At 42.2% G+C, this 27923-nt stretch overlaps 1 protein-coding gene across 1 annotated transcript in view; it reads left to right on the top strand.

Annotated features, from left to right (window-relative positions):
* The first annotated feature begins 963 nt into the window (after positions 1 to 963).
* Positions 964 to 27923, top strand: part of LOC134608802 (NACHT, LRR and PYD domains-containing protein 3-like) — a 243579-nt gene continuing 216619 nt past the window's right edge. The window contains exons 1-2 of the mRNA XM_063451911.1: positions 964 to 1267; positions 3472 to 3863. Of these exons, the coding sequence (XP_063307981.1) occupies positions 3569 to 3863 (295 nt within the window). The 5' untranslated portion in view covers positions 964 to 1267; positions 3472 to 3568. The remainder of the gene's footprint in view (positions 1268 to 3471; positions 3864 to 27923) is intronic.

The following is a 27923-nucleotide window of genomic DNA, read 5'->3' as shown; positions in this document are numbered from 1 at the left end:
AGCCTTTTTTAGTAGCCACTTAGTCACAAACACCGGCCAAAGTTAGCGTTTCTTGCATTTTTAACACACAAACAAATATAAATGCTAACTTTGGCCAGTGTTTGTGACTAAGTGGCTACTAAAAAAAACTGGACATACCCAATTTTGAATACCCTGGGTTGTCTACTTTAACAAAATATGTACATGTTAGGTGTGTTTCAGGGATTTATGACAGATAACGGTGTTACAAGGTCACTATTGATACATTTAAAATATATATATATTGAAACAGCAATTTCCTACTTGTATTTATAGGCCTATAACTTGCAAAAAAAAGCAATAAAGCATGTAAACACTGGGTGTTTTTAAACTCGGGACAAAATTTTGAATCTATTTAGCAGTTTTTTTCATTAGCTTTTGTAGATAAGTAAAAGATTTTTCAAGTAAAAGTCCAAAAACATGTTTTTTTTTTTTAATTTTTCACCATATTTTATTATTTTTTTTAAATACAATATTGGACATAATACAAATAATGGTATGTAAAGAAAGCCCCTTTTGTCCTGAAAAAAACAATATATAACTTTGTATGGGAACCGTAAATGAGAGAGCGGAAAATTACAGCTAAACACAAACACCACAAAAGTGTTAAAACTGCTCTGGTCCTTAACGTACAAACATCGCAAAAACAGGCCGGTCCTGAAGGGGTTAAATCTAGATGTCACATGGGCAACAATAAACGCATTAACTACAAAAGGCTAATTTAAAAAAAAAAAAAAAAAAAAAAAAAGGGGGGGGGTAAATGACGACATCACTCCGCTATTCTTGTTATGAGTACAGTTTATGGCACTGATATAGTAAGCTGCCGATATTACGCGGCAACATTCCAACTAGGACTCCTTGTATTCTGCGCACGTCAAGTTTCCCAGAGTGCAGCTAGAGCCGAGGTCCCGGTGTTCTGATAGGAGCGTGGTGTTCTGTAGCACTGTTATCAGCGCTGTATGAACACGAAGCCTGCCCTAACTGTATTTATCAAGGCTGTAAACACCATAAGGGCTGACCCAGCTCAATAACAATTCTTTTACAAGTGCAGCTAGTAGGGTTTACGTGTAGCAGCCATTTTTATGGAGACCAACATTATTTCAATGTTTTACGCCTTTTTATCTCGTGTCTTTAGAACTATGTGGAATTCTTGGAAATTACACCCTGCTCGAGCAATGAACTTGGCAACGAGTGAGAAAGAGATGGAAGTTAGATATGTGAAACCTTGTGCTGCATTTAGAGGAGGATGGTAAGATAACTATGTCAAACCAAGTCAAACTATCTGTCTCTAGCGCTGTGGTGCTCACTGGGTGCACCTAGCACTCTACGTGATGTGCTGCTATAAAACGAGAGTGTAACGTGACAACTTGCAGACCATATGACAGAGGGCTCGAATGTTTGAATAAGCCATTTGTCACCTTTTCTAACTTAAAAATACATAATAGTAAGCAAAGAAATACAAATCCATTATAGTCTGTCTGTCATGGTACACACTGCTTAGGCTTTGTTTAAAGAACATAATATTTAATATATACCTTGCACTAGCACAAATGGGGAAAACTGTGTTGCTTGGGAGAAATAGATCATTCTCCTTCTTGTCAACCAATTATTCGGCATTGCCTTCAATGCTGGAGAATTAACGGGGAGAGCGAGAGAGACATCCTAAAGGCAAAATTGTAAAACAAAAAAAAAACATTTCAGTGGCGTGTTTATTTAAGTTCAACGGTCAGAGCCTTCCCACTCTAAAAGTGGTGCTGTCACTTTTGAGTATTTAATAAATAGAATTTTTTTTAAAAAGAAAAATTGTAACAAAATCAAATTATATCATAAGGCAACTGAGGGACAACATTTTCTTAATGGCAAGGTTGACAAAAGGCAAAGGTTTCTATAGTCAACTTGTTGTCAGTTTCAGTGATAGATCTCTGTCATTAATATACTGACCCCATTCCATTAGGATTGGGGCTTAAAACGTGTCATTCCCATTGGATATTAATAATGTGCTTAGGTAGCTATTACATTTCCCTATGATTAAGGTTATATTGACCCCCTTAAGATTTTATTTATTTATTTATTTTTTTTACTTTTTTTGTGGTAGATGGCTACCAAGCACCAGCCAGTAACCTTTGATCTGCCAGGCCTTTTAGCTATTTTCCCACTGGTTGCCAGCTCTGCCTGCAGAAAATGTTCCCGATTTGTATAATTAGCTTGTAATTCACAATTGAATTGATCATCTGGCAAGTAAAACTAATAAGTCAATTAAGTATTTGTGCAGAGCTCTATAGCAGACCTGCACAACTTGTCAGTAGGTAGGGGCCAAAATTAGAATAGGCCGCAGAAAGAAATTTAACGCCTCACTTCTCAAATGCACATTGGATGGCCCTAAGTGCATGGGCCGCATGTTGTGTAGGTCTGCTCTGTAGTAAGACTTCAAGTAAATATGTGTCAAGGTTAATACTCCCCAACACGCAAACCAGAGAACAATAAATGCGAACACAGATAGACGTATTACCGGACCTAAAGGTGGCCGGGCTTAACTTAGGAACGTGAGATAAGAATAGTCAAACACGCCAAGGTCAGGAATACAGAGATACGGGAAAACAAATAGACAAAGCCAAGGTCAGGGAGCCAGAAACGAGAATAACCGATAAACAAGCCGAAGTCAGGAACCAAAGAAAAGACAACTATACAGAACGCACTCTCGGGCTATAATAAACCACGACAGGGCAAGGAAGTGATGTCAGAAGGAGGTATATATAGGGTAAGGTGAATACTGATAGGCAGGGACAGAATTGAGGGAGGTATAAAATGGGTAGTAGCAATTGGCTACTATCTCTTTAAGAGATCTTTAAATGCTACCCCTGCTGGTTACCTTGTGTGAGCGCGCACGTCCGCGCACGTTCTCCCAGACGCGCGCGCGCCCCTGGAGGTGTGCGCGCGCAACGCCCGCCAGCGATCCACACCGTCCGACAGGAGAGGACGGACGACGGGACCGGGACACAAGGTATGACAATATGATATTCATACATGATAATGAACGTACTAAGAAAAAGAAAAGTGTGACTTGGACATTTTTCTTTTTTTTTGTGCTTTGGCCCAAAAAACTAGGGGACCATTGTTCTATAGGTCTGCTTAGGGACCTAAAGAGAGGATATTTTTCAGAGATGGACAGTGGCAGCCTGTAGACTTTAATTTTGGTGGTTATTGTTAAAGTAGAACAAAAAGTGCTCAAGCTCTTGTCTAAGTGCTAAAGTCTGTGCAAGTAGACTTATCTTGCATATCATAATATGTGCTGTTGATCTTCTTTAGGAAGTGGACAAATAGAATAGATAATGTGCTAGCACCTATATGGTATATAAATAACCTTATCCCAGAGTTTGTGTATAACTCTCATAAGTATTTATAGCTTTTAATTTTATAAACAATTAATTTTCTTTCTTTTTTTTTTTTTTACAGGTATATTCCAACTATTTTGTAATGGCTGCATCCACATTTTAGTGCAAGTCTTGCCTGGTTGTATGCTCCACATATATTTATTATTATTATCACAAGCATGTCCTTCTCTGAAACCAGAAACCCTACCGTTTTGGACATTCTGATAAGTTCTCTATATACTTTGAAAAATACAGATTTCAAAAGATTTCTGTGTAAGCTGTCAGATTTTCATTATGGAGACAAAGGTCCCATTGAACGTGGACGCCTGGAAGGAGCAAACCAGATTAAAACTGCAAGACTTCTTATGGATTATTATGGAGAAGAGAATGTTCTGGAATTGACTTTTCAAGTCTTCAATAGTATAGACTTGCGAGGACCTGCAGAAGAACTTCAAGAGGAACAAAGAAGGATAAGTAAGCTAACACTACACTGGCTTTCATTTAAAGGGTTACCACAAGCACCATGACCACTTCAGGGATTTGAAATGTTAATGATTTCCTGAAGTCTATATGTGCAGTGATTTGCTCTGCTGCCGGAGGTGTAACTACGCCTCCAGCAGCGTCATTGGGGCATTATTAGGCAGCTCAAAAAAGCCGGTAGCTAATGTAAATTCTGTGCAGAATTGGCATCTGATACTGGTATGCACAGCATGCTGGTGCCAGACAGCCAATTGTGCCATGTCCCACCGCATCTGTGCTGCCCTGGTCCTCAGCCTACTCTTCCTGATATTTTTCCCCCAAGGACGAACGGGAATTAATATGAGGCGGCAGGGAGAACTTTACCTTGCTGTTGGAACAAAGGTAAATATTACCTAGTTTCTTATTTTATTTCTGCTATCTTTTGGGGTGGGACCATGTAGAAAGAGTTACAGTATTTTTTTTTTGAAAACTGTATTTTCTTAGCTGGAGTAACCCTTTAAATATTTTTTCTTACTGCTGGGTTGGAAAGAAAAGGGCATTTTCAAACAGGTTTATTTGCTAAAGTGAAAACAGTCAGGAATTCAAAGTAAATTCGGGATTATTCTAGCTTTAGTGACTGAATAATCTAAATTGTATTAAAGACAGGAGGCAAATATTTGCTTTAACCTTCTTTATTGAACCTTCCAGCAGCAAAGAAATAGTTAAACATATAGAGAAAAAATCAACCAATCAGGACACATATTAGAACATAACAGTCTGTCAGGCTCCTCCCAATTCCTCTTTCTGATGCAGCCGATCATAAGTGTAGTCAACCGTGTAAACTTGAGTAATCCATCAACCATGTAAACCAGAAACACAGCCGATACTAGAGACCAATGGGACGTAGTCTTCGTGGCTCATGTAGTGAAACATCACACTAAAAGACAGAGAAAGATTGTGAAAGTATGGTCACTTGGACTGGGTGTCCGCAAGATATCTACATACACAGATCTGCCCCCTGGATATTACGAGTTTTAGTAATGCAAAACTAAAATAATCAGAACCAGGCAGATTAATAAGCACCGAACAACAGAGCAAACAGGAAACAGTCAAATAAATGTAAAGTCTCACAAGAAACCTAGAAAAATGTAAGAGTATATGTGACTTGAAAAAAATCTGGGGTGGGATATCAAGAGGGTGGGAAAATATTCGCCTCCTGTCTTTAATAAAATTTAGATTATTCAGTCACTAAAGCTAGAATAAGCCCGAATTTTATGGCAAGACAGGAGGCTTCATATTTGCTGTTTTAAAGCGTGGAAACCAAAGAGAAAGAAGCATGGGACGATTGTTGAAAATAAAAGGTACGGAAGGTAGATTCTCTAGACCAATCAGTGCATTTTAGGATGTCTGCAAGGGATCCCCCAGCCATAAAAGCGGAAGAGGCAGCAGCACCTCTGACAGAATGAGCTCCAAAAGATAAATCTTTGCCCCCTAAATCGAGAAGCCATTTAATCCAGCGGGCAATCGTGGGACAAGATACTGGCTTGTGTGGTTGCACATATGAGATAAACAGGGGGCCCGTAGGGGTACGTAGAGGTGACATAGTGTTGGACACAATGAGCAACGCAGAGCGAAGGTCTGTCAGAAAAATAAGGGTAAGTAATCGTTAAGGAATTAGTTTTCGTGCGGCAAGAAATGTTGAAACGTACACCTTGAGGCGTGAAATCAATAGCGTGGAAGTCAAATGCCTGAATATCAGACACTCTCCTAAAAGAAATCAAACAGAGAAGAAGAGCTAATTTGGCCAACAGTTGTCGTAAAGAGAGTGCTGCATTGGGTGGCCAAGTCTCTAGGAAGGACAAAACAAGAGCAACATCCCAAAAATGAGAATATTTTGGGACAGGAGGTCGAGCAAGACGAATGCCACGCAGTAGTCTACAGATGGAGGGGTGTTTACCTATTGCTGTATTATCAATGGGGCCATGAGCTGCCGAAATTGCTGAACGAAACACATTAATGGATCTGTAGGATTTACCTTGATCAAAAAGAGATAACAGAAAGTTCATAACGTTAATCAAAGAAGCTGAAACGGGATCAATACCCCTTTCCAAGCACCAGCGATGCCAAACTCGCCAGGCTGAGAGGTAAGAGCGTCTAGTCCCGGGGGCCCATGAGTCCCATAAGAGTTCTCTAGCAGTCTCTGAAAGTCCTGCGGCATTCCAGGATCCCCTGAAACAGTCCAGGCCTCTAGCTGGAGATGACCCTGCAACGCAAGAGGGTGAAAATTGCCTGCGGGATCTTTGAGAAGATCGTACGTGGCAGGTAGCAGTAGTGGATAATTCGCCGACATCTCCAAGAGATTGGGGAACCATGGTTGGGTCCGCCACAAAGGGGTCAGCAACGTTATTGTGGTCCTGAGATGATGGAGAGTGCGAAGGATCATGGAGAACGAAGGGAAGGCATAAGCTCCGGTCATTGGCCAAGATTGAAGGAAGGCGTCTACTGCCAGAGAGGTCGGATCCGGCAACCAACTGAAAAAAGCGTCCGTCTGTCGATTCAGCCGATACGCAAATAGGTCGAGATTGAATGGACCCCGAAGAAGATGGAGACTGTAAAAAACGTGTGGGTCCAATTGCCAGTCGCTGGAGTCTCTCCAGTGTTGAGAGAACCAATCTGCGACTAAGTTGTCGGAACCAGGTAGATACTCCGCTCGAAGGGAGATGTTCCTGTCCAGACAAAATTGGTATAATTCTTTTGTGAGGTCTGAGAGCATTTTGGACTCGAGGCAATTGATGTGCAATGATGACCAGAAATATGTTGCTTATGAATCTGTGAGGGGATTGAGAAAGTTCTATGGTGCCCTTGGCGACAAGGTCGTTTAGTGCGGCCTCCAAGGTCGCATTGTCTTCTTGAGACATGTGCAGAGGTGGAGGGGAGACTCCTGTTTGCAAAATCTATATGGAAACCAGATACAGCTTGAAGGATCCATGGATCCTGAGTTAATAGAGACCACTGTTGGAAAAAAAGGGTTAACCAACCTACAATAGGAACTTGAGAATAAGGAAAGTCGATTACCTGAAGCAGTGCGGCCCCAGAGGGAAGCATATCCACGTCCTCTGATGGAACGTCTAGAGGGAAAGAACTGCTTGAGGTAGAAACGGGTATTGCCCGAATTCCATGAGTCTGCTGGTTGAGGCCTGTAGCTTGTGAAGGCAGCTCTGCCAGTCGTTCAGCCCCTATAGCGACCAGCTCTACCGGAAAAACGCTGGGGTCTGAACACCCTGCGAAGGTTCCATTGTGCCTTTTTAAGGGAAGTAAACACTGATACGTGTTTATTCAGTTCTCGTATGAACCTGTCCCCAAATAACAGTCCGTTAGCCTCTGGACCAAGTTCTTTGGTGCCTAGTTCTGCCAATTTGGCGTCAATTTTATATAATACGGCTTTACGCCGTTCAACAGACATTGCTACATTGGCGTTGCCTAACAGGCATAACGATCTTTGTGCCCATTCACGCACTATGTGTGCGTCAAAATTGCCTCCTGCTAGCGTCTCATCAGCAATTATAACAATCTGGATAAGCGAGCCTGCTATATCCATCAGCTTGTCCTGGGTGGCTTTTAAGCCAACTTCGATTCCCTTGCGGGGATCTTTACCCGTCTTAGTTAGAAAAGTGACCAGGAGTGGGTCAAGTTCAGGAGTGACAGCCACCTTATCAGGGATCATAGGCCGTGGACATTCTGCTCTTAATTTGGCCCTAATCTCCTTTCTTACGGTTTACAAAGGCATAATCTGCAATATTTGGCAATGTGATCAGGGGGTGTCCATTCAGCTGAACGAGGGTGCCTGATACAGCGTGGGTCAAAAAGTGGATGCCCCTTGGTATCCAGTAGGATATCTTTAGTAGTATCTAAATTAGTATTGGGCATGGGATCAGTGTCCTGAAAGGACTGGTCTTGGGGTAGGAGGAAGTTCTCCGTAACAAATTCAGAAGAGGAAGGATCACGTGGGAGATCTTCATCTGAATAAGCATCGTAATCGTCCATCACTCGGAGGTGATAGCCAGAAACTTGACCGAGGAAAAAAACGATCAGTGAGGCACAAGTCCAAAAATAAAAATAGCAAGGATTAAACAAAATCACAGGGAAGGGACTGGACAGTAGGCTGACCGGAGGAAAAGTCAGTCATAAAGGGCTAGACAAGCCAGCACACAAATTACCTCATGTTAACAGTAGAGAGGTAAAATTAATTAAAGGAGTCAAAACATTTAATGAAAAAGGGGCAAAACAATGCATATATAATATAATAAAATATAGACATAGAGAGCTATAATTAGATTTAATTAACTCCTTAAGGACCAAGGCTTTTTTGAGATGCAACACATTTGTGACCAAGGCTTTCATTCCACCATCATTTCCCCCTTTCTGTTAAAGTGCACCCATACATATTATATATAATTTTGTAAATAAGGAATATTAAATAGGAACTAAATATTAAACAAATTGGTAAAAAAAAAAAAAAAAATACTATATTTTTTCTCAGTTTTACATGAAATAATTTCTACACACCAAGTGCAAGTAAAGAAAACTAACTCAAAATAGATTTACCAATTAGTCCTGATTGTTAAATGCCCAATATGTCTAGGATCTCAATACATTTTAGAAGTTATAAAACATATACTGCAAGGAGCACATTACAGTTTTAAAGCTAAAACTTTGCAAAATTTGGCATGTTGAGATTACAATTTAAATAGTATTTACAGAATTCAACACCACAACACAAAAGTATATATTTGTAGAAAGTTAATCCCCAGCATATGTAATTAAGAGCATTTTGACACTTTTCATGTAACCATTTAGTTACAAACTGTGGCAGAAACAGCCCTGCCACTTGTGCCTGGAGAGGACTGCTTGCCAGCCTCTTGCCATGTGATTATGGTCCCTGGGAGGTTTGGCCCTTGAAATAACAGATTTGGGCAAATTGTATTTTATTATGCTGCTGCTGGCCTTTTAAGAACCACCTGGGGACAAACTGTGGAGTTACTGGGTGGCCACCATTTCATGTATTAGAGGCACATGGTGAGAACAATGGATGAAGCACATGGTGATAACAATGGATGGCGGCCATTTTAACTCACAGACACTGTTTGGACTTTTCTACACTGTGCCATCTCGCCGGTATTTGGTGCACAAAGACATCGTGCAGTAGTTTTAAACTATACAACAGGGGACACATTATACAGTAATTATTTTTCATATAGCCTGTATATGTTCTGCGGAATCTGCATTAAACTGTATCTTCCAAACTACTGAACGGATCTGGGTGAATTTTGGATATGTGGTTCACCCAGATCCCCCGGTTCCGATTATATTTTTATGGGGTTATTTTTGTGGGGTTATTGCATGTTTTGGGGTCCCTGTGATATGTTTTATAAATCTGTATTTCTGCAGAGGGGAGGATTTTGTGTGGGAGTGTTTGTGTGTATTGTACGGATTGATTGGTTGTATTTCAAAACCCTGTGGGCAGTACTATGTGTGTAGATTGTGAATAAAAGAGGCTGTATGTGCCAGTACAGTCAGTTTTGCTTGACCTCAAAACAAAGTGTCGTCTCGTTATTGGGGGAATTGGATTGTATGCTGATTGCCAGGGGTGTAAGCTGATTATATGCTTTTCCTGTTCAGCTGTTTCCAGTGTTCGTGTGTTTCCAGTTTGGGAGTTGGAGGATTCGTGTAGTTTGCAGTTCGGGAGACTGGTGCTTGCAGTAGCTGCCTGTGCATTGGAAAGGGGAATATCGCCTAAACGTTTTTTAACCTCTTGTGTGCAAAACGGTCCGTTACACAAACTTAGGTCAAATGAGTTGTTTTTGTGTGTTTTTCCACATATGTTTTAAGGAAATTCAAAGACCACACATGTCCCACTACTGCAAACACTGTATATTTGTGTTTTGCTACTGTTTTTTGCGTATACTGATACCACACATATACCTTTTCCCCTAATCTAACCTCTAATCCAAACCCAAATCAATGCTAATCCCTTCACACAGACTGTCCCAATCACACACTGCCCCCCTCACACATCCCGTGCCCCTTCACACACGCGCTGCCCCCTCACACATGCGCTTCCCTCCCTCACACATGTGCAGCACCCTTCACACATGTGCCGCACCCCTCACACACATACAACTGCTTCCTCACACACACTGCCCCCCCTCACACATGAGCTGCTCCCTCACACACACACGCTGCCCCCTCGCACATGTGCAGCACCCCTGAACCACATACAGCATACAAACACTGCCACATTACACACAAACACACTGTCCCCTCACACAGACTGTCCCCCACACGCATGCGCTGCCTCCCTCACACACCTGCTGCCCCCTCACACACGCACAGCACTCTTCACACATACATTGCACCGTCACCCACATACAGCACTCCTCACCCACATGCAGCACCACACACAAACACACTGTCCCCCTCACATACACAAACTGTCCCCTCACACTGACAGTCCCCCTCACACACATTTCCCCCATCACACAGGAGCTGCCCCCCCCTCACACACAACATTGACCTCTCCAATTTTGTAACATTACTTGTGCTTTTCTATAGGACCAATTGGACTTGAATATGTCAGAGGAAATGCAGAGGTTGTTTTTTTAGCCACTGAATCCTGTGTTCCTGCTTCAACCTTCTCTTCTGGAATCTTAGACTGTGGTGCTTCTAGTAAGTTTGCAGCTTGGATCATTGCTAAATAATTATGTTGTTAATGTATCCAGATATTTCTTCATGGAATTAATCATAGTGATCCCACACATAATACAAAGATTACATTTAGTTGAAATAAAAAACTTTTCCTGTGATTTGTTGGAGAGCATGATGTATATTGACACCTTTTACTGTCAGGAGGTGGAATTTTATTTTTTCCTAAAACATACAAGGGTCAAGATGCACATCACCACTGGTGCCTGTATAACCATGATAACAAGAGTACATTGGCCACTTAAGCTGGTGCAAGTCTGTGTTTTAAACCACAATGATGAAAATAGCACGTTTAGCATTTCCAGTATCTGAGGGATAAAAAAAGATGACCAGATGAAAACTTTTTAATATTTGAAAAGACTGGTGATGGTACCAAACCTATATTTTAGCTGGATAACAAAATCACAACTGAAAATGTAGGACAGAGCTTATCACATTTTCTAGACTCTAGGAGCCAACCACATTTACTATTAAGAAATAAAACAGATGTACATACATAATTAGCCCCTCTCGCTCACACACCTACTTTGAGTCTCACATACTAGCGTGGGTAGCTTTTTTTTCACATGCACATACCAAACTAGTCATACTTTCACACACATCTAATTAGCTGCATGATACACACACACATACTTTTGGAACTATTAACTAGCTACTAACATGCACCTTATAAGGCATGCGTACATAGAAAAAAAACATAACCAGCCACTCACTTTCTCATATACATGACTATCGAGTTACAAACATGGTCTAAACTATCATCAATGCTTTCCTTGTAATTAATTTTTCTTCCTTTATTTGTGCATTTCATTGTAGGATACTCTAAGATTCCTGCATAAATAACCATTTATAAGAAAGAGACTCCTGTATTGAGTACATCTGTGTAAATCTCCCAAAACTGGGAGGGGGGGGGGGGGGGGGGGAATAAAAGTCAAAATGTCAATGTACAAGTAAAAAACTCTTTTTTATTTACACATTATGGAAGTAAATATTAGTTGTGGCTGTGCACAGGTATATGTGTCTTAGTAAATCCTTGTTTATGTTACATCATGTTTACACTGCTCATTCTCATGTCTTAACACTATATATATTCTCCTCACCTTTTTATTCCAACTGGACTAATGCTTAAAATGGTCCTTAATCACTCCAATACTAGATCCTGCATAATCCTCTGTTATAAAGCGTTCCTACTGCTTTATATTTTTGCTTGTTATAATCTTAGCATTTGCACTTGTACGTTAAAGGGACACTATAGTCACCAGAACAACTACAGCTTAGTGTATTTGTTCTGGTGAGTATAATAGCTCCCTTCAGGCATTTCATGTAAACACTGCCTTTTCAGAGGGGCGTCCTGGCTCAGGGCTGCACAGTAAGCAGCTCTGCCGTTAAGCGTCCCCACGCTCTGCATGGAGACGCTGAATTTTCCTCAGAGATCCATTGATTCAATGCATCTCTATGAGGAGGCCCTGATTTGCCAAAACGGCATTTGGCCCCGCCCCTGTGCCGATTTTAGCCAATAGGGAAAGCATTGGATTGGCTAAAAATCGTCCATTTCGATGATGTCACAAATGGGGCGGAGCCAGCACGGCACTGGAAATAAGGTGAGTTTTAAATTTTTATAGGGGGGCTAAGGGGGGGGGGGGGCAAGCCACCTAAATGGTGGGTTTAGCACTATAGGGTCACCAACACATGTTTGTGTTCCTGACCCTATAGTGATCATTTAATATATTGGATGACGCATAGACAAAATATTAGACTAAATTACCAACTGTTAATATATAGACAATGACTTGCAGACTTTATAAACCGCAAAACACTTTACAATCTGCTAGAAAGAAAATGTCTCTTCCAGGAATTCGGTGATAAGCCTGACAGATTTGGAGACATGAGCTCTTAATAATGTCCCTAAGATTTGTATAGACTTGGGATGTATGTTTCCATTTCTTCTTTGAATAAAGTACACTTTGTTTCCACTTGAAAAAGTCCGACAGGCTGCAAGATTATTTAAATGGTAACTATAGTCACCTAAACAACTGTAGCTTAATGAAGCAGTTTTGGTGTATAGAACATGCCCCTGCAGCCTCACTGCTCAACCCTCTGCCATTTAGGAGTTAAATCCCTTTGTTTATGAACCCTAGTCACACCTCCCTGCATGTGACCTGCACATCCTTACATAAACACTTCCTGTAAAGAGAGCCCTATTTAGGCTTTCTTTATTGCAAGTTCTGTTTAATTAAGATTTTCTTATCCCCTGCTATGTTAATATCTTGCTAGACCCTGCAAGAGCCTCCTGTATGTGATTAAAGTTCAATTTAGAGATTGAGATACAATTATTTAGGATAAATTACATCTGTTTGAAAGTGAAACCAGTTTTTTTTTTTCACGCAGACTCTGTCAATCATAGCCAGCGGAGGTGTGGCTAGGGCTGCATAAACAGAAACAAAGTGATTTAACTCCTACATGACAGTGAATTGATCAGTGAAATTGCAGGGGAATGATATATACACTAAAACTGCTTTATTTAGCTAAAGTAATTTAGGTGACTATAGTGTTTCTTTAATAAGAATGTGCATTCTACCCCACAAAGTGATTAACAATCTTGAAGAGCATATCACAGAAGACAAACTTCAGATGGAAATCAAAAACTTAAACGGAAGAATGGGAAGTCACCAGGCCCAGATTAGTTGCCTGCCAGTTGTTATAAATCATTTGGGATGTCCTTCTCACTACTCAGTTCTGTTAAGGGGGGCATCAAATAGATAGAAATGATCATACTGCTTGTTTTTAGTTACAAGCTGCCTTCTTAATTTGAATATCAAGTTTTTCTAGAAATCTCTTGCAAAGACTATGCATAACCTGGTTCACATAAATCTTTTGGGGTTTCTTGATAAATTAGAGGCTACATATATTGACACTGGAGCACTCTGCATGATCTGTGAAGCCACAAAATCATCACAGCACCTGGGACTCCTGTCAACGTGTTCAGTAGGGTTGTCTGGGCATACATGCTCTGAGACCTAATTCACATGGGACTTGGTGAGAAGATATGAACCTAAATTGGTGCCATGTGCTCAGCCCCTTTCTCAAGGGTGAAGGTCAATGGAGCTCTCAGAGAGGCACTCTCACAAGAATGCAAGTATGCAATGCAAGAGAATACATACTTTTGAACATCCTCCTTATCCTCTTGTTTGTGGTAGTCCTTTAGTCTGTTTGGGGATTAAATGGTTTCTGCTCCCACAACAATTGTTTTCTTACACTGAAACCCTCTTGTTTGTGCTTTCCCAGCCAGAGATTTTCATTCCAGCAGCTATGGCTGAAGTTCACACCTGCTGGAATCTAGCTAATTTAGACTAAGACTTGAATATCTTCATTCTTCAATATGAGCCTTCTCACTTAAGGGCACATTTTCATTTCCTCTGTGAAGCAAAGTGCCATTGTGGGTTTGGACAAGTGATGACCTATGATGACTCTTAATGTATCATTTTTGTCCTGATCTTGTCATGATGGTCGCTGCTGCGTGTCTGGTGTCTCTTCCCATGCTCTTTCGTTCGGTCCCCATGAGCTTCTGCCTTGAGCCAACATCAGTGCTGTAATCTCATGTATGCACGAGAGTAGAATACTAAGTTCTAAGGACATTTTTGCAAGATCGCAGGACATTCCCCAGACAGAACCTATTCCTCTCAGCTGGCACTAGTTGTGAATAGAAATTAAAAGTGCCACTTTAAAATGAACATCCTCCCTCATCTATTGAATCTTATTACAGCCCTCCCCATCTAAATACCAGCTAGCATTTTCTGTACGTTACAGTAGTCTCTCATACGAATTGTATGAAGGAGAAAACTGCCTCATACAAAATATGTGTAGATCTTTCTCAAGTCATATGGAGGCCTTGTACTCCCTCATGTCTGGTATTATTAGACCAGATTATAATACTAGGCTTGTTTGTTGACCAAGCGCATGAATGCTGGATTGACTTGGAGAGTTCTGTTGATCTTATTATGGCTGCTCCACTCTGGATCTCAATTAATTAGGTGCCATGTGCCACAGTACCCCTTCATAGGTTCCACTCTGAGAATTTGAATTAACTGAAATACACACCATTCCTTTCCCTCAGCGTGTCTTCCCTTAATGGATTATCAGGAACTGATGACAGTGGGACTCAATTGGACCGCAAGCAAAAAGTTTTGAAATCTTTGCATTCTCAAGTAGCTTTTAGCATTTTCAATTTACAACACTTTTCTTGAAAACAACAGTTTGTATTTCTCCTTTCAATGCCTACTTTCTTCTTCCTGGTTGGGCAGCTTTGCTTTACAAGATAAACATTGTGTGTATATGTGAATAAGCTGATTGCTTTGATTTGTTGTTATCTGGATAAATCTACTATTAACCTCTAAAGGACCGGTGACGGTTCAGGACCGTCATCAGAAACATACCCTTGAGGACCGGTGACGGTCCTAAACTGTCGTAACGGAAAACGAGCTGCAGGAGCGATTGTAGATCGCTTCCGCTGAAATCCCGCGGTTACTATCTGCCAGTCATGCCAGGCAGATAGTAACAGCCAATTATGTTGATTGAGCGACATGCGATCGCTCATAATTGGCTGCTGTCAAAGTGGGTGTTACAAACACTTTAAAAAGTGATCTCTGCCCTTCTCTCCTCAGTAGCGCTTTGTGAGGAAGAGAGACAGTGATCGTGATATATTGTTGCCAGAAGTGTTCCAGAACCTGTAAAAAGTTTTAAAACGTGATAAAAAAATTAATTTTTAACCCCTCCCCTGCCAAATCTCTTACAGCAGTGCATTTGTACTGTCTGTATTTTTATTTTATTTTTGCCCTTAAGGGTTACATTTGTTTTAAAAAGCTGTGTTTTAGTCTGACTAATTCTCCATTAGATTCTTTTTGCAGGAGTTGGATTAGGGATCGCTGCTAAAAGGAAGTTTTAGTCTCATTTAGTCTGTTTTAATCAGTTTTTCTCTGTTTTAGTATAAAAAAAAATAAAAAAATTGTGTGTTAGTAATTTGTTCGTTTAGTCAGTTAGTTAGTGTGTTGGTGAAATATGCAGCGCGTATACAGTTTGGATGAGGCATATGCCTTCTTGGTGTCAGACTCTGACGCCACTGACACTGCGTCCGATTTTGACCCAGGTCAGTTTTCTGACACGTCTAGTGACATGTCACCTGTGTGTGAGCCGGCTGCAAAAAGAAGCTGTGCTTTCTCTTCTACGCCGAATGTGGAGGAGAACTGGGTACCTCCACAGTAAGCTGAGCCCAACATCCCCCCTTTTAGTGCCAACGCAGGCATTAACACCTTAAGGACAATCCTGGGCGGGTGCACAGCGCCCAGGCGCTCTATGAGTAGAGGTGCATTGCGGCGCTAGGCTCTGCCCCTCTCGCCAAGCCACACCCTTTGTTTTAAGCTCCACCTCCTGCCTGCAGGCCCTCAGACCTCCTGGATAGCTGGCTGTGCTGAAATGTGAGCGCACACACAGGGGAGGGTGGGGTACATAAGGACACAGGAGGGAAGGGGGGCTACATAAGGGCACAGAAGGGGAAGGGGCTAAAGAGGGCACAGAAGGGGAGAGGGGCCAAAAGGAGAGCACAGGAGGGGAAGGGGCTAAAGAGGACACAGGAGTGCAGGGGGCTAATGAGGGCACAGAAGGGGAGGGGCAAAAGAGGGCACTGGGGAAAGGGGGCTAAAGAGTGCAAAGAAAGGGAAGTGGCTAAAGAGCGCACAGGAGGGAGGGAGGTGAAAGACTGCACAGGAGGGGAGAGGACTAAAGAGGGCACAGGAGGGGAGTGGGGGTTAAAGAGTGCAAAGGAAGGGAGGTGGCTAAAGAGGGCACAGGAGGGGGGAGGCAAAAGACTGCACAGGAGAGGAGGAGGCTACATAAGGGCACAGGAGGGGAGGGGGCAAAGAGGACACAGGAGGGAAGGGGCTGAAGAGGGCACAGAAGGGGAGGGGCAAAAGAGGGCACAGGAGGGAAGGGGGCTAAATAGTGTTCAGGAAGGGAGAAGGGCTACATAAGCGGACAGGAGGGGAGAGGGATAAAGAGGGCACAGGAGGGGGACTAAAGAGACTCACAGAGATGCAGAGGGAAAAAGCATACAGATGGGCTGAGATGTAACAAAGACACACAAAGAGGGGCTGAGGGGAGATATAGAAACACACAGATGGGCTGGGGGGCACATACACCCATAGGGGCTGGGGGCACAAAGAGGAACATAGAAGCACTTGGGGGGCAGAGAAACACAGAGGGACTGAGGAAGGGGGAAAAGAGACAGACAAAAGAGTTCGGGGAAAAACAGATACACAAATTGGCTGCGGGAGAAAGAGACACACACAAGGGAGGGGAAAAAAGACACACACAAAGGGGTTAGAAATAGATGTCTACAGACAGCAGCCAGCCAGCAACAGTAATTAAGCTGAGAAGAGACAGCTTAAGTTGGGTATCACAGAACTTTGTTATATCACTATATTGTGAAAGGGGACCAGCGTTTTAGAGAACACGATCTTCAGGGCCTTTAGACTCCGTTGTGGTCTCTAATGGGGTCTTGATGGCCTCTTATTTACATACAGTTTACATATTTGTGGAATTAATATTTTTGAAAACATAAAAACTAATTGTGGGTGTTTTTTTTACACATACTCAGACAACACACTACATCCCCTGCGCACAGACACACCCTGCATTCCCTGCACACACACAGAGACACACTGCAACCACACACTGCATCCCCAGCACACACTCAAACACTATTCACTACACACACTGCATAGCATAATGGATGTGGTTGTGTTTTGGTATGCATGCACCATAAAACGTGTACATGGGGGGTACTGTTTTACTCGGAAGACTTTGCTGAACACAAATATTAGTGTTTCAAAACAGTAAAATGTATTACAACAATGATATCGTCAGTGAAAGTGAAATTTTTTGCATTTTTCACACACAAATGGCACTTACACTGACAATATAATTGTTGTGATACGTTTTACTGCTTTTAACCCCTTAAGGACCAAACTTCTGGAATAAAATGGAATCATGACGTGTCACACATGTCATGTGTCCTTAAGGGGTTAAACACTAATATGTGTGTTCAGCAAAGTCTCCCGAGTATAACAGTACCCCTCATGTACAGGTTTTATGGTGTTTTCAAAAGTTACAGAGTCAAATATAAGGCTTGCGTTTCAGTTTTTTCACATAAAAATTCGCCAGATTGGTTACGTTGCCCAGGTAGCCCAGGAATGAAAATTACCCCATGTTGCCATACCAATAGTAATCAACCCAAGGTATAGCAAATTAGGTATGTCCAGTTTTTTTAGAAGCCACTTAGTCACAAAAACTGGCCAAAATTGGTGCTCAAATTAGTTTTTTTGCATTTTTCACACACACACAAATATTAAGTATTATGGCATTCACAGTTAAAATGTCATGTAGAACTAACAAAATAACAAAATGTCTTATTTTCTCCCATTTTTATATATATATTATTTATACTAAATTATGTTTCATAGCTAAATACCTGATGTTAAATGAAAGCCCTGTTTCCCCTGAATAAAATAATATATAATAAGTGTGGGTGCACTTAATATGAAAGAGGTGAATTACAGTTGAACAGACATATAGTCAAATTCCAGGTTTTGTTTTGATTACAACGTGTACATTTGGCTCAGTCCTTAAGGGTTTAATGTCAATGTGGATGACTTCTCCCCTATGCAATATATGAAGCTATTTTAGGGGATACCATCTAGGAGGAGATTGCTTCCCAGACATATTTATATGCTACCCAATTTATTGATTCCAATCCAGGTAGCTATGCAGTCAGGGAGCATGCTTGGCATCCCACATATGTCCCTGAACTTAAAACATTCTGGGATCTTACAATGCTCATGGGGATTAGAAAGAAGCCATTAATTCGCTCTTACTGGAGCACCAACCCAATCTGTTCTAGTCCAGTGTACTCCCAAACCATGTCTAGAGCAAGATATGAGTTGCTGCTGAGATATTTACATTTTAATGACAATACCCTCTGTCACCCCAGAAATCACCCCCAATATGATAGGCTTCATAAAATACACCCACTGGTAGGCCATCCTCAGCACAAATTTTCTGAAGTTTATACTCCCCAACAAAATTTATCCATTGCTAAATCTTTAATGAAATATAAAGGTAGATTAGGATTCAAACAATACATCCCCTCAAAGCACTCTAGGTATGGCTTAAAATTCTACAAACCGTGCCGAGAGCGAAAGTGGCTATACATTTGCCTTTCGTGTATATGAGGGGAAAGATGGTCAACTGGACCCTCCTAGCTGTCCTGACTCTCTGGGGGCTAGTGGGAAAATTGTTTGGGACCTACCAGGGCCGCCATCAGAAATTGTGGGGCCCCTAACACAGCTCAAGGTCTTGGCCCCCTTGTGCCTGCCTACAAGCCCCGCCTCCAAATCCCGCCCACAGGAATACACACACACAGACACAAAAGGACACAGACACACACACACAGAAAGATACACACATACTAACAGACACAAATACTGAAACAGACATACACACAGACACATACACAGATACAGATACACACACTCACACACACTGATGTACTTACATACAGACATATAGACATACATACATATTGACAAACAGACATACATACATATTGACAAACAGACATACATACAAACTGACATACAGACATACATACACATAAATACATACTGACATACATACATACATAATGGCATACATACACATACATACTGATATACATACATACATACACACACACAGATATATACATACACAGATGCATACAGACATACTGACACACACAGACATATATTTATACATACACACACACAGACATACAGACATATATACATACTGACAAACACACACATACACACAGACATACTGACATACACACACACACAGACATACATGCATACATACATACTGACATACATACATACACAGACAGACATACATACTGACACACACACAGACAGACATACATACTGACATACTGACACACAGACAGACAGACATACTGACACACACACAGACAGACATACATACTGACACACAGACAGACATACTGACATACTGACACAGACACATACATACATACACACATACTGACACAGACAGACATACTGACACACAGACAGACATACATACATACACATACATACATAATGACATACACACAAACAGACATACATAATTGCAGACACATACATACACACACACACACCTCATTTATCAGCCACCCTCCTCTTAACTTTAAGTTACAGGAGGGTGGCTGGGGATGATGGGAGTGGATGCCTCTGCCCTCTGGTGTTCTCTCGTCCGCTCTCCTTTTGCTCTGCCTCTCCCCCCGCGCGGAGTAAGCTGGGAGGAAGTGACCGTCCGTCACTTCCTCCCAGCAGCCCTTGCGGTGCTGCCGCAATTTTTTTTTAAAGGGGTCCGGTCACGCAATTACCCGGCTGCAGCGCTGACCGGGCCCCTGAAGATATAGGGCCCATCGGGTGGCCCTAAATGCTTGGGCCACCTGATGGGCCCTGGTGCAGATGCACCTGCGGCAGTTTTGCCGCTCCACGGGCGGCCGGGCCCCCCATGGCCGCCTGATGGCGGCCCTGGGACCTACTGATCCCCTTGTTCAATAAAGGGTACCACCTTTATGTGGACAATTTTTATAGCAGTGTCCATTTGTTTCAAACTCATTTTGGTTTGCAGACACTAGCCTGCGGCACTGTGAGAAAAAATGCCAAGGATTTCCCCAGACCTCTCATAGAGGCCAAATTAAAAAAGGTGAATGTAACATGCTAACCACCATCCATGACAAAAAGCATGTCAGACGTCACGGTCCGAGGCAGAGTACAGTCCAAATCTGTTTGCATCAGGGCTTATAACAGGCACATGGGGGGTGTTGATTTGGCTGATCAGCTGATGCAGCCATATCTTATTTTAAGAAAAACAAAAGCCTGGTATAAAAAGGTGGCTATCTATCTGATGCAAGTAGCAACCCACAATTCATTGTTACTCTTTAAAAAAATGAATCCAGGAAAAACCACCTGTCTCCAATTTCAGCTCAAGCTGAATTCCACAATCATTTATGGAGATGGTCAAGTTCCAACAAGGGTGCTAGAGAAGTCCAGAATTGGTCCTACATGTGTTATTTTTAAAATATCGCCAACTGCAAAAAAACAACAAATCCCCAGAAACGTTTCCGGGTCTGCTATAAAAAAGGGAAAAGGACAGACACCCCCTTTTACTGTTCGATTGCCCTTCAAAACCTGGTCTGTGTATTGGAACATGTTTTAAGCTCTACCACACAGAACATACCTTTTTGTTATACTTGTTCTTGTATTTTTTTTTGTTTGTTTCTTTTGAAAGCGGCAAATTTTAGTTAGTCTGTTTCCTTCCCCCAAATCTCCAGTTGGATTCTTTTTGCAGAAGTTAGTTTAGAGATCGCTGCTAAAGGTGCATTTAATACCTGCACATTTAGTTTAAAAAAGTTAAAACGTTTTCTGGCAGTAACATATAACCGGCTGGCCAAAATCTAAAAGCAATGTGTGAATAAAAAACAGAATTCAAAAATTACCACCACACACTTTCTCTGAATTTTTGGGGCAAAATGGTTGGGGGAAAGAAGTGAAAACACCCCATCTTCTATAACCTTGGGTGTCTACTTCATAAAAATATATACTTCCGCCATAACTCAGAACCCGAGAGGGTTACTACACACATATTATGGTTACTCGCCCATTCTCCCGAGGCAATTCACACACTCACGATAACATACCATTGCAGGCCCAAATTCTCTAGTAAATGATTTCGTTTACATGCTATTGTTCATGCCATACTATGTTTTCATGATTATGTTTGATGTACATTTCAAATATTCTTGACCCGTAAGGGTATGAAAAAACAAAATTTCAATAAAAAGAGATAAAAAAAAAATATATACTTCCAAACCATAAATTCAACTTGGAGGATGTAAAAATGCACACCACTCAATATGTGCCTAGCAAAGCAAGCAAACTCTATTAAGCCAAAATGGGCAAGTCCAAAACTTGTTACTATAAAATTGTGGCAAACCAATGCATGGGGGGCATAGGTGTACTCTGCAGAAAAAGGGGACTTTGCAGAAAACAAACTGGGGTGTTTTCTGGCAGTAACATATAACCAGCTGGCTAAAATAAAAAAAGCTAAAATAAAACACCCTATATACAATACCCTGGCATGTCTACTTTATAAAAAATATATACTTTCATGATGGTAACATTAACTGGGGGATGCAAAAAATACTCCAAACTGAAGATAGGCCAAGCATACCTATATATCAATTTGAAAAACTGACATGCACAAGTCTCGATCGTGGCCTTTAGCCCCTAAACAACCCAGCAAACCTATGCATGGGTGGTACCACTGTACTCAGGAGATGTTGCTGATCTCATATTGGGGTGTTGTTTGGCAGTGATACATAACATGATCTGTTAAATAATGCCTAGAGTACAATGTGTGTGGGAAAAAAACACAAAAAAATTACTACCCAAAAGTTTGACAAAGGTTGGTGGTAGAATTCAATGCAGGAAAAGTGTTAAAATACCACCATTTAAAATACCCTGGGTTGTCTACTTTTCAAAAATATATGGTTTTACTGAGGATAAAATACATGGGCGCTGGTTGACTACATGTCAAAACGGATATGCGCACCTGCCAAATGTGGCCTTTTAGCCCCCAAACAACCCGACAAGCCTATGCATGGGTGGTATCACTGTACTCAGGAGATGTTGCTGAACACATATTAGTGTGTTTTTTTGGCAGCAACACATAACAGGATCTGTGAATGTATACCTGAATTGCAATGTATGTGAACAAAAAAAAATGACCTATGAGACGTTTGGCAAAGATTGGTGGTAAAATGGCTGCATAGAAAGTGTCAAAATATCCTTAGATGAATACCCTGGTTTGTCTACTAAAAAAATATATGTACATGTGGGGTGTATTTTGAGAGATTTATGACAAATAACAGTGTTACAATGTCACTATTGATAAATTTAAAAACATTTTTATTTTGAAACAACGTGTCCTACTTGTACTTATAGCCCTATAACTTGCACAAAAAAGCATGTAAACATTTGGCAGGTTTTTTTCATGCTTTTGTAGATGAGTAAAAGATTTTTAAAAGTAAAAGTAAAAAAAACACATGTTTTTTTTAAATTAAATTATATGACATGATAGAAATAATGGTATGTAAGGAAAGCCCTTCTTGTCCTGAAAAAAAAAATAGAATTTCTATGGGAACAGTAAACGAGAGAGAGGAAAATTACAGCTAAACACAAACACCGCAAAAGTGTTAACGTCCTTAAAGGAACACTCTAGTCACCTAAATTACTTTAGCTAAATAAAGCAGTTTTAGTGTATAGATCAGTGATGGCTAACCTTTTTGAGCCCGAGTGCCCAAACCGCAATACATGCCAACTTTTTTTTCCTTAAAGTGCCAACACGGCAATTAAACCTCAATACTGAGGTTTAAGTTTAGAAAAAACAACTCGTACTGTTGTCCGAACTAATTAACAACTTTTGTTTTAAAAGAAATCAACAGCAGAGAGTTCAATAATACAAATTTTAAATAATGATATAAATAGATAAAATTAAGCTTATATTTATTAGTATCTCCAACAAATGCAATACATACACACAGAGACTGCTGAATACATACACACAGTCTGCTGAATACACACACACAAGACTGCTGAATACAGAGACTGCTGAATACACACACACACAGTCTGCTGAATACACATACAGACAGACTGCTGAGTACACACGCACAGACTGCTGAATACATACACACAGACTGCTGAATACATACACACAGACTGCTGAATACATACACACAGTTCGCTGAATACACACACATACAGTCCGCTGAGTACACACACACAGACTGCTGAATACACACACACAGACTGCTGAATACACACACACAGACTGCGGAATACACGCACACACACAGACTGCTGAATACACACACATACTGCATTGAGGAGTGTAGTTTAAGGGGCATTGAGGGGTGCTGTGTGTGTGCTGTGTGTGGGGTGCTGTGTGTGTCTGAGGGTTTCTGTGTGTGCTGTGTGTGTGTGTGAGGGGTGCTGTGTGTGTGTGTATGAGGGGTGCTGTGTGTGTGAGAGGTGTGTTTGAGGGGTGGTGTGTGTGTGTGTGTGTGTGTGTGTGAGGGGTGGTGTGTGTGTGTGTGTGTGTGTGTGTGTGTATGAGTGGTGGTGTGTGTGTGTGTGTGAGGGGTGATGTGTGTGTGTGAGGGGTGGTGTGTGTGTGAGGGGTGGTGTGTGTGTGTGTATGAGTGGTGGTGTGTGTGTGTGTGTGTGTGAGGGGTGGTGTGTGTGTGAGGGGTGCTGTGTGTATGAGTGGTGGTGTGTGTGTGTATGAGGGGTGGTGTGTGTGTGAGGGGTGGTGTGTGTGTGTGAGGGGTGGTGTGTGAGGGGTGGTGTGTGTGTGTATGAGGGGTGGTGTGTGTGTATGAGGGGTGGTGTGTGTGTGTGAGGGGTGGTGTGTGTGTGTGAGGGGTGGTGTGTGTGTGTGTGTGTGAGACAGGGGTGCTGTGCTGTGTGGTGGGTAGGGCTGCTGTGCAGGGGTAGGAGTGCTGTGCTGTGGGGAGTAGGGGTGCTATGTGGGAGGGTAGGGCTGCTGTGTGTGGGGGGTAGGGGTGCTGTGTATGGGGGTAGGGGTGCTGTGTGTGGAGGTAGGGGTGGGGAGCGATGCTGGGTGTAGGGGAGGGGAGGGAATCTGGGTGTGGGGGAGGGCTGGGATGCTGGGTGTGGGGGAGGGGAGGGATGCTGGGGGATAGGGGTGCTGTGGGGGTAGGGGTACTGTGTGTGGGGGTAGGGGTGCTGTGGGGGGTAGGGATGCTGTGGGTGGTTAGGGGTGCTGTGGGGGGGTAGGGGTACTATGGGGGGTAGGGGTGCTGTGTGTGGGGGGTAGGGGTGCTGTGTGTGGGGTAGGGGAGCTGTGTGTGGGTAGGGGTGCTGTGTGGGGGGGTAGGGGTGGTGTGTGGGGGGTAGGGGTGCTGTGTGTGGGGGTAGGGGTGCTGTGTGTGGGGGGTAGGGGGGCTGCTGTGGGGGGGTAGGGGTACTGTGTTGGGGTAGGGGTACTGTGTGTGGGGGTAGGGGTACTGTGTGGGGTGTAGGGGTACTGTGTGTGGGGGGGGTAGGGGTACTGTGTGTGTGGGGGGTAGGAGTACTCTGTGAGGGGGTAGGGGTACTGTGTGTGGGGGGGTAGGGGTACTCTGTGGGGGGTAGGGGTACTGTGTGGGGGTAGGGGTGCTGTGTGGGAGGTAGGGGTACTCTGTGGGGGGTAGGGGTACTGTGTGTGGGGGGGGTAGGGGTACTCTGTGGGGGGTAGGGGTGCTGTGTGGGGGGTAGGGCTAAAGGTGCTTTAATAAAAAATGAAAAAAGTATTTTAAATCAGTTCCCCCCTTCCTCCTTCTTACCTCTAATGAAGGAAGGGGGGGACACAGCCATCCCTGGTGGTCCAGTGGTGGCAAGCAGTCTTCCGGGTCTGGAGGCAGGGAGAGGGATCTTTGCAGCAGCTCCCCTGTCCTCCCGCGCGATGCTGTGTGGAGCGTTGCCATGGTAACACGCGGCAACACTCCACACAGCTTGCTCGCGGGAGGACACGGAAGCTGCATCACAGATCCCTCCCCTGCCTCCCGACCCGGAAGCACAGTAGGCGCCTGCCGTTTCAGGCAGGCAGGTGCCTACTCTGCATTATTGGCGAACCTATGGCAGCGTGCGCACAGAAAGGGCCCGGCGTGCCACCTGTGGCACGCGTGCCATAGGTTCGCCATCACTGGTATAGATCATTCCCCTGCAATTTCATTGCCTAATTCACTGTCATTTAGGAGTTAAATCACTTTGTTTCTGTTTATGCAGCCCTAGCCACACCTCCCTTGGCTATGATTGACAGAGCCTGCGTGAAAAAAAAAAAATGGTTTCACTTTCAAACAGATGTAATTTACCTTAAATAATTGTATCTCAATCTCTAAATTAAACTTTAATCACATACAGGAGGCTCTTGCAGGGTCTAGCAAGCTATTAACATAGCAGGGGATAAGAAAATCTTAATTAAACAGAACTTGCAATAAAGAAAAGCTCTCTTTACAGGAAGTGTTTATGGAAGGCTGTGCAAGTCACATGCAGGGAGGTGTGACTAGGGTTTATAAACAAAGGGATTTAACTCCTAAATGGCTGAGGATTGAGCAGTGAGGCTGCAGGGGCATGTGCTATACACCAAAACTACTTCATTAAGCTAAAGTTGTTCAGGTGACTACAGTGTCCCTTTAACGTACAACATGGCCATAACAGTCTGGTCCTGAAGAGGTTAAACTTCTCCTGTGTTTTGTTTTTCCTCTGTTATGCTTGTTTTTTTCCTTACCCTGTTATTATATTGCCCTTACTATTCTGGGATAATGTTATCTTAAAATTTTAATAAAAAAAAAAAAAATCATTGGTAATTGTACCTACACCAAACACGTATTTCCCTCTGCAGGTTTCATCAACTGCTTTGTAAATAAGAATTAGATTTTACTTTATGGTTGAAATATAGATATATGAAAATTCTAATCTAATTGCTAACAGTGGAGCTAATGTACCTAGGGACATTATGTACATAATGTATATTATTGTAATACACTCATTCACATGGCACATTGTTTCACATGTATATTTCACATGGTGACTGACATGAATACAGTACACAGCGGTGGAGACTCTATTATATATATATATATATATATATATATATAGTAAAATAGAAGGAAGGTGCACTCACAGGTCTTCATCCAAATGGTATTTTATTCTTAGCTGTGGCTTACATGTGTAGTAAAATCAATCAACGTTTCGACCCCATACAGGGTCTTTTTCAAGATCAAACTAACCGTGAAATAAACATGAATATATAGGTGTCAGGGTACCTGTGGTCTCTACCTCTGAAAGAGGTAGAGACTTAGCTGTTCCTCCATCCAGACGGCCTGATGGCTCCCTTCCCCACGGTCTATCCGGTCATGCAAGGCCGGCCGCGAGGGAGTGACTGCCTTTTACAGCATCTAGGCAGGAAGTTGTCATCAGGACTGTAATGCCTTAACTATGGTATCCTCTTACTTCCTGGTTCCACGGAGCCTAGCCACACCCCTGTATGACACGGTCTGCCTATTTAATCTGACTGCACCAGCTGATCAAGGCTGGATTATTGAACTACGTTCCTTACTCACAACCCGGCTACAACTTCATGGTGAAAGCCTCTGCTACCAGACCGGACTGAAAGACTCTGCAAAGTTCCCTTCACCTCTCCTCATCCACGACTAAGGATTAAACACTCTTCATACGCCTCTGAGGAGATCTCGGGAACCAGTGTTCTATGTGCCGGAAGCTAAGTAAAACCAATGTGATAAGAGTTGCATTTAAAAGCTGTTATTACCTGTCTCCAAAAGTCCTTCGGAAAAAACAATCCCGTTACAGCTAACTTCAATTCATACTTCATATCAGTTATCTGCATCTGTCTTGCTTCAGTTAAAGTATGGAACAGCTATTATAATTACTTATCACCTAAACCGTTAACTCTACTAAGAGACTCTTTATTGATTCAGTGTCTGCAATTTACTACCGTTTACTCCTTAAAGCTACAGTGCCTGTAACTGTGGACTTCAGTTATCATTTACTACTTAAAGCTTCAGTACCTGTAAATTGGAATTAAAGTCTTTTCCTTTTACTTTCGTTAATAAAAATTCAACTATACGAAATCTGCAGTTGTGTTCCTTCATAACAAATGTTTAAACGTGACAGAATAATCCAGCCATTGTAATGGATCCAGCAGATTTCGATTCTACTATAGCTACGCTGAATCAAAGAGTTAATGCACTAGCCCAAAGTGTGCAAGACCTGCAAGTTACTAATGAAAGACTTCTCACTTATATCAGAGATTTACAAACTCATACTCCTCATACTACTCTGCACTCGGCTAGTGATCCTGCTGTGTGTAACCCTGAAAAGTTCTATGGAGATCGTTCCAGATACAGGGAGTTCCTCAACTCTTGCAAACTTTTAATTGCTTTGAAACCTAGATCCTATCCTACAGAAAGAACTAAAGTTTGTTCGGTTATTTCCTTTCTAAGAGGTGAACCTATGTCATGGGCTCATTCCTTTCTGGAAAACGATGACCCCATTTTAGATTCACTGGATGAATTTTTTGAAGCCATGTCTCTTCTCTATGAAGATCCTAACAAACAAGCTA

The sequence above is a fragment of the Pelobates fuscus genome, chromosome 4 (assembly GCF_036172605.1).
Source record: "Pelobates fuscus isolate aPelFus1 chromosome 4, aPelFus1.pri, whole genome shotgun sequence".
Classification (NCBI taxonomy): Eukaryota; Metazoa; Chordata; class Amphibia; order Anura; family Pelobatidae; genus Pelobates; species Pelobates fuscus.
This window is presented reverse-complemented; position numbering and strand designations above follow the sequence as displayed.